Source organism: Heloderma suspectum, chromosome 7 (assembly GCF_057233095.1).
Source record: "Heloderma suspectum isolate Gila_16-S chromosome 7, 16-S_ref, whole genome shotgun sequence".
Lineage (NCBI taxonomy): Eukaryota > Metazoa > Chordata > Lepidosauria > Squamata > Helodermatidae > Heloderma > Heloderma suspectum.
Window position 1 is genome coordinate 52,687,198 of NC_139464.1, and position 8,009 is coordinate 52,695,206.

Here is an 8,009-nt window from a genome sequence, read left to right on the forward strand (position 1 = left end):
CTTTGAGCTTCCAAATTACCTGATCTTGCTTTCAGACCAGACCCACTGAATTAGTGATCCACCACCTTGGTTGCCACTACAGCCAACTGTATCTTATTTTTTCTACAACATTATTGCTTGGACTAATATGACTTTTTAAAGTAACATTTAAGGATCTCTCACTATGGAGATAGATACAAACACACACACACACACACACAATATTTCCACAACAGAAAAGAGACAAAAATAACAACCTGAAACTGCAATCCTATACAAATTTACCTGGGAATAAGCCCATTTAATTAAAAGGGACTTATTTCTGAGTAAACATGTAAAGGATTGCACTGAAAGGCTACCAAGAAACCAGCATGTTTTACTTACCCCTTCAGCTAGTTCAAAGAGTGGAACTGGTTTACCTTTACAGTTTGAAATCACTATTTTATCACCAAGAGCAGATGCAGTGACCAGAAAATTATCTGAAACAAGAGTCATGGACAATGGCACAAAGTGTTGTATAGTAGACAAGAAGAAAATATTTTTAATCCAAGCCCCTTTAACTATATAGGTTAGCATAAATCTTGATTACTATCCAATACTGTTCTTGCATTAACAAGAATTACTGCTACTGCAACAGGAAGCTAGCACTTGATAGCAAAGACAAAAAACTAGTGCTTCCGGAACAGGATAAGTCAGCAGAGCTCCCGGAAGGGAGCTCTTCTGACCAGAAGCACTAGTTTGTATTAGTTTCCAAGACTGCACTATCACATGCTAGCTTCCCATTCCACTAGTGGTCATACCCACTAGCACAACATGATCAGGCCTGGCAGACTGTCAGCACCGGTTGCTGCCCCATATCTGCAAGAAGTAGTCATCCAGTATGTTCTAACATTAACTGTCGTCCAGTACGTTCTAACATTAATTAACATTTCTGTGGTCATGCTAAGCAGAAAGTGGCAGTAGCTCATAGTTTGCACTGTCAGGCACATGCTGCAGGCACAGACACTCCCTCCCCTTCTCCTCTGACTAGATTCCCTCCTCTTTCCTGGTTTGGATAACCAGGACTTTGCTGTGGCATCCAGATCAGGCAAACTATGATTTCAACTAACCAGAAACTGCCTCCAAACCATAACTTGGAAGCAATTCCTGGCTAGTGCCAACTATAGTTTGCTCAGTTTGGACATCTCAGTAAATCATGAATTGGAGGATTGGGGAATATCACATCTGAATTGGGTGATACATGCACACTCACTTTACTCATCATACCACTTCCATAAAACCAAAGCAACTATGTACTCCTAAGTTCCAGTAGCACACTTATTATCATTTCTGGAGTCAAGAAGAAATTCCTTCATATTAAGCTGGTTAGCTGATATCCCTATAGGGCAGAGGTCTCCAACCTTTTTGGGCATGTGGGCACATTGCCCTGGGCACCACCACAAATGGTCTGCTGCAGGGGAGGGGAGGGATGATAAAAAATGTTAGAAGTGCCTCCTTATCTGTATTTGTATGTGTGCTACCCATTCCAGTCTCTTTCTCTCTCTCTGGCTCTTTTCTCTCTCATTCCTATTCTCTCTCTCTCTCTCTCTCTCTCCCCCCCCTCCCTGCCTTCTCTCTCTGGCTCTTCCTTCCTTCCTTCCTTCCATCCATCCATCCATCTGTCCGTCCCCTCTTTCTTTCTCTCCCTCTGGCTCTTTTCTTTGTTCTGACTCCTCTCTCTCTCTCTCTCTCTCTCTCTCTCTCTCCCCCCTTCCATCTCTCTAGCTGTCCCTCCTCCCTCTTGCTTCCTTCTTTCCTTCCTTCCTTCCTTCCTTCCTTTTCTTTCTGTCCTTCATTCCTTCCATCTCTGTAGCTGTTCTTCCTCCTTTCCTTGCTTATTTCTGCTCATTCTGGTCCTTCTTTCTACCCCCACCCCTGGCTCTTCTTTTCTTTCTTTCTGGGCCATTTTCTATCTTTCCCTCTTTCTCTGGCTCCTCTTTCTCTCTCCTTCTCTCCCCATTCCCATGCAACTGAATGGAGCAATTTCTCTATTCGTTTGCATAGGAAGGAAAAAAAGTCCCTTCCCAAAAATCACCGGGGGGGGGGGGGGGCAAAGTCCATCCCCGGCAAGGACCCTGTTGCCTCAAGGGCCCTTGGTGGGGATACACTGCCACTTCTCCAGCCAGTTTTTGGCAGAGGGTGAATCATTCCATAGGCTTGAATAGGGAGTGAAAAGCCCCCCTGCCAAAAATCAGCTGGAGGCAGGGCAACGCTCACCCCTTGCCAAGGACCCTGTTGCTCCAAAGGTCCTTAGTGTATGTGTGTGTGGGTACAGTCCCCCCACCCCACTTCAGCCATTTTTTCTTTTTGCTCTCTATAGAAGCCTATGAATTGCTCCATTGACTTATACAAGGAGCGAAAATAGGATGGCAGGCACCTCAGTCTGGCTTTGTGCACGTAGCAGCACCCACATGTGCCATGTTGGATTTTTTTTTTAAGCTTCCCTATATATAACAAAATGTGTAAAGTTTAACATTCATACCTAATAATACTTACATGTCGTTACTAAGCAAAACAGAAGTGGTCTCAGGAGTTTAGTTTCCTTAGTTCCATAATATACTACAACTGTTGAAGCTTTCAGGATCATAATAGCTACTGCCAGTTCTGTCAGTTGCAATAACTGATAGTAGCTAATAAAGATATTAACTCTGAGATGTTAACAGCCCTGATTCTGTGCAGATTTAGCCATGCCTGAGTCCATCAATTTTAGTGGGCTTAAGTACATCTAATTCAGCATACAATCAGTAATGACAGGCTGTTGCACTCTTGATTCCCAATTGCTAACAAGATCTACTTAGCAGCTCAGGCATAGAAAAGTAAGTAGAAAGTATTTGGCAATTAGAGAAACAGATGAATTCAAAGCAGCTTCTGTTGTACTGAATTACACATGGCGGGGAAGAGGTTTGAAGTTATCAAGGGACAGCTTTAAGCACAGGACTGCCTACCAAAGAACACAAGACTTATCAAAGATGAGATGTACTAGTGTCCTTTCAATCTCTCACTAAATGAAAACATTACTGTCTTCTGAGAAGCTTTCCCACTTATGGCAGTTAACAACTAAAGAAAAATCAAAGAGCCCAAAAATTAACACTTCAGTTATCAGAGTAAGTTCTACTATCTTATTTTCATTTGAAGCAGATAGTAACCATTGTCCTGCAGGCAGAAAAATGTACTGAAACATCCCAAAATGATCATCCTACTTGCAAAAAGCAACATGTTTTGGTGATGTGAATGAATGGGAAACCCAGGCAAGATCCTGCAAGCCAGCACTGTGTTTACCTGTCCATAGCCCCCATCCACATTATTCCTTGACATTATTGTAACCAACATGGTGGTTAGGGCTCTACCAGGTATGGAAGTAAACATCATCAAGGACACACACTATCAAATTTGCATGGCTAGAGAGTAAGAAGGAAACATAAGAGAATGAGGTGTGTCATGGATCTGCCACTAAAGGTTGGTGGCACAGTCCTTGTGCTAAAAATGATTACTGAAGAAAATGGCTATCCCCCCCACCCCACCCCCAGCAAAAGCTGTCTTGTCTTGGAGCTCCAAGCCCCAGGCAATTAAGCATGTTACATAAAAGGTAATTAGGAATCCAGAGAATTAAATCAATAATAAGGTAACTGGTACCAATAGGGAAGATACGAAGTGAGCTTACAATGAACTTTAGGTAATTGTTATCAAAATGTAATTGGTAAAATGGTTTAGATAATATGCAAAGACAAAATGCTGAATAACTCATCACTAAAAATGAAAAGGGTTCTGTGAGAAATGGAAAGTCATCAAACTGTATGGTTCAGGGTTCAAGTGAACTTAAACTTTCCACTTATCAATTAATGAGTAAAAAATAGCGTAAGCTATAAACGTTACAAAGTCTGACATATATATGTCTAGAAAAAATTACGTATTTAGGTTTAATTACTAAACACTGAGTAAGAAATCACTTTGTCAAAGGCATATATCAAAATTAATTGTACCTAACTTGAAAAGTGTATGTTTAAGTTTTTGTATGTGTGTTTGATTGCCAAGGATTCTTTTAGGATTTATGGCTCAGCTGGGCGAATGCAAAACAAGTGCCTGCTTTTTCTTCTATCCCTTTCCTTTTGCCACTGTCAGAAAAAATACAAGTCCAGCTTGTCTCACTGCTTTTACCTGCCAGGCCAATATTGCAGGGTTGGCAGCTACTTCCCCTTCTACTACTGAGAGATGCCCCAAAAGAGAGGTTGCTCTAGCTACTAGACTCTGGGCATTCCCCTAGGCAAAAGAACCGGAGCTGATCGACCACTCTCTTTCTCTGATAGACAGAAGAGAAAATATGCACACCCATGTTTAGCTTCCAAATTGATACTAAAGAAGATGCCTCTGGGCTCAGGTTATTTCACCCTCCCAGACTTCAAACCTTCCGCCTGGGGATGCAAAGAGAGGGAGAAAACACCTACCATTTGGGATTGAGCTATGGAGAAACAATGCAGCACAAATGGCAGCTGCCCTCCCTGGCTCCTGTGTCTTCTAGCAATTCAGAAGAAGAATGTGTGTCCACACACATATGACAAAAGCTCCCCCCATGTGTCCTGGAGGTGGGAGAAGGAGGGATGCAAGCTGAAGGAAGACTCAAACACATGAATCTGGGGTGGTAGGCTCCCACACCCTGAATGAATGGATTTTAAGCAAAATGGCAATGCCACAAATATTGATATCCAACTGATTCCTATTGGTAAAGTTACAAAGAGGAAGATGTAATAGCTGAAGATTTGTTTAAACTACCCTGTTAAGTAACCATATTGCCAAAATACTCTGTCTGAAATAAACACTTTAAACTCCAATGAAGTAAATACTGTATACACCTGTGAAATATATTTCATACTGTAATGCAATGTGAACCTATGAAATACATTTCATACTTTGATAACTTCAGCTGTCATTTCTGGACACATTGGTTCTCACATATGGTTGCCCTATCTTTTCAGAGGCCACAGACATTCACTCAATTTTCTTTCATACACAAATAGTTTCCATGGTATCAGCTGATACAACATGGATGTTATTTAATGAAATTCCTTTATGGAAATACTTTATGACTATGGACACCAAAATCTAAGCAGATGCAACTACCACAGGCCTTTAATTAGCCCATGTGATCAACCAACCACATAAGCCAGTGTAAACCAACCTGCTGTTTGGTCAAGGTCACCTGCAATTTGTCACTAATAATGTAGAAATGCAGCTCCAGATAGTGCACTCCATGAAATGGCAAAGGATACTGTTGCTACCCCAGCATACAGAGCTAACTGGATGAGAGGAAGTGTGGGGACTGAACTGGTCCACTACAGTTACCGATGAAGAATCCCATATTTTAACATCATCATCTCCCGATGAAGCAAAACGGGTGCTTTCCTGCATGGCTGTACCTGTAAGCAAAAAAGAAAAAGGCACTCCAGATTATAAGGCAGTTTGATACAAGTTATTGTAAATGTCAAACATTTGTTGTAATCAGAAAAAGTATAACATGGAGGGAGCAATCCTATGGCCACTAGTCAGCAGCTAGATGGCCACAGAATATCTGGTTTTCTGGGAACCAACCTTCCCCCACTTCCGCGCTGCCTGCGAGGCAGCGCAGAGCAGCCCCGTGCTCTGCACTCATAAGAGGAGCATGGAGTGGCCCCGCATTCCGGGGCGGGGACAGCGGAAATGCTGGTACGACACATCTTATGTGTTGTCCAGCAGCCTCCTCCCCCGCTCCGCCCTCCCGCAGCTAGACAGCCAAAAGAGGCTGTGTAGCGGCTAATGCAGGGCAGGAGTAGCATGGAGGGCACAATCCCCTCTGTGCTTCTCCTGCCCTGCATTGGATAGCGGTCGCCTCCAAGTTTGGAGGCGGCTGCCTATCTGCATAGGATTGCGTCCTAAGAAGGTTAATACAGTAAGCCAGCCTTCCCCAAGGTGGTGCCCTCCAGATGTACTGGACTACAACTCCCGTCAGCCCCAGCCAGCATGTCCAGTGGCTTATTGGCTAGGGTGATGAGGATTGTAGTCCAATACTTCTGGAAGGCACTACATTGGGAAGGCTATAATGGCAAACATTTGCAGCCCAGACATTTTCAATAGGACATCCTTATGTTCACAGGGATTTTTTCCATAGCTACTGTACACCAAGACATACAAAGTTGCAAACCTATAGATTAAATCTAATTGCTGGCTAATAATAATCTCAATTATGAAAATAAAATACCTATCACTTCCTTGTAATTCCATGGCAAAACATACAAAATCAAAAGCATTTCGCAGAAGTGTTTAAGATTAATTTTGAATTATGAAAACCCAGAACCTTAATTTCAAACAGTCAGGATAAACCTGGAAAAAAATGTCAGCACAGACCACATCTGAATTCTGAAGTGCATCACATTATAGCACACTCCACCAGAAACCCTAGAGCTAATACAAAGGAGCAGGGGCATTTTGAAGCTGCCATTTAATTGCTACTTCTCTTCATTGGATGCATGAAGTGAAACTGACACATGTGCATTTCTCACACCTAATAGACTGCAAACACACACACAAGTAATTTTCACATTACAAAATTCTATTTCAGTGAACCACCACTTATACTGAAGAGGGGCAGGGGAGGGGGGCATTTCATTCTGCAGCCTACTTGTCCACTTGATGCCTAGCAAGTGCCTCACATCCAACCTAGTTGCTCAGGACCAAATATTCAGTTGGAAAAAACAATGAGAACCAGCCCATGCTCATAAGCAATATTGGTCCAGTTTAAGCCTGTAGCTCTGTAGGCCAGCCTTCCCCAATCTGATGCCCTCCGGCTGTGTTGGACTGCAACTCCCATAATCCCTTAACATTGGCCTCAGAAATTTAAAACCCTCTAGCACAGCCTTCTCCAACCTGTTACCCTCCAAACGTGTTGGAGATCCTCCATAAAAATATAAGAAAAGCCCTGCTGGATCAGACCAAGGGTCCAACTAGTCCAGCATTCTGTTCACACAGTGGCCAACCAGCTGTTGACCAGGAACCCACAAGCAGGCCATGAGCACAACAGCACCCTCCCACCCATGTCCCATGTTCCCCAGCAACTGGTGTACATACGCTCACTGCCTCTGGTACTGGAGGTTGCACATAGCTATCAGGAGTAGCAGCCATTGATAGCCTTCTCCTCCTGTAATTTGTCTAACCCTTTTTAAAGCTATCCAAATTGGTAGCCATCACTACATCTTCTGGTACATGCTGGGAGTTGTAGCCCAACACATCTGGAGGGGACCAGGTTGCAGCAGGCACTTTCCGGGCAGTAAGTCCCATTGAACTCAATGGGGCTTACTTCTGAGTAGGTACACACAAGATTGCACTGTAAGAGGCGTCCTGCTCATTTCTGAGAGAAGCAACTGGTGCCTCACTTCTTGGGGCAGAGGAGGAACGGTGAAGGCCACCTGAGATGCTCCACAGTTTACTCTCCCACCTCACAGGAGGGGCGGAGCAGGTGTTTCCGGTGGGGCTACCAGTCCAAAACAAAGGGAGCCCCGTCCCGGGGCCAGGCAAGGGCCCCGCCCCAGCCAAGCGGGGTCCGCCTGTCCCAGCAGAGGCCGAACCACCACCAAGGAAGGGCCAGAGCGAGAACTCCGCGGAGGCGGTGGAGAAGGGCCGGCTGCCGGGCCACACGCCCCTGGCCCCACAGCAAAGGCAGGCGGCGCCTCTCTCACCTTCCCGCTTGGCCGGGGCACCCGGGTAAGTCTCCTAGCCGGCCCGACTCATGTTCCCGGGCACGAAGCGCGGCGAGGCTGAAGCGCCCTTCCGCGAACTTCCCAGGCAGGCGCCGTCGCCTTCCCGTCTCCCCAAAAGCGCTAGACCGCTGCGAGCCGCGTTTCCGCGCTTCTTGCAACTTAGCAGCCCGTCCCAACAGGCACCGCGGGGAAACGGTCCCCACCCCCGAGCGGACTCCCGCTACGGCAGCCGAGGAAGGGCAAAAGAGGACGGGGCGCGTTCGCCTT

At 45.1% G+C, this 8,009-nt stretch overlaps 1 protein-coding gene across 2 annotated transcripts in view; it reads right to left on the minus strand.

Annotated features, from left to right (window-relative positions):
• Positions 1-7,926, minus strand: part of NEDD1 (NEDD1 gamma-tubulin ring complex targeting factor) — a 38,731-nt gene extending 30,805 nt beyond the window's left edge. For both annotated transcript variants that reach the window (XR_014784352.1, XM_084810217.1), the window contains exons 1-3: positions 7,722-7,926; positions 5,283-5,429; positions 364-458 (exon numbers count right to left, since the gene is read on the minus strand). Coding sequence is in view for 1 of the 2 variants with exons in the window: in XM_084810217.1 (XP_084666343.1) it covers positions 364-458; positions 5,283-5,421 (234 nt within the window). In the remaining variant the exon portion in view is untranslated. The remainder of the gene's footprint in view (positions 1-363; positions 459-5,282; positions 5,430-7,721) is intronic.
• Positions 7,927-8,009: the final 83 nt, after the last annotated feature.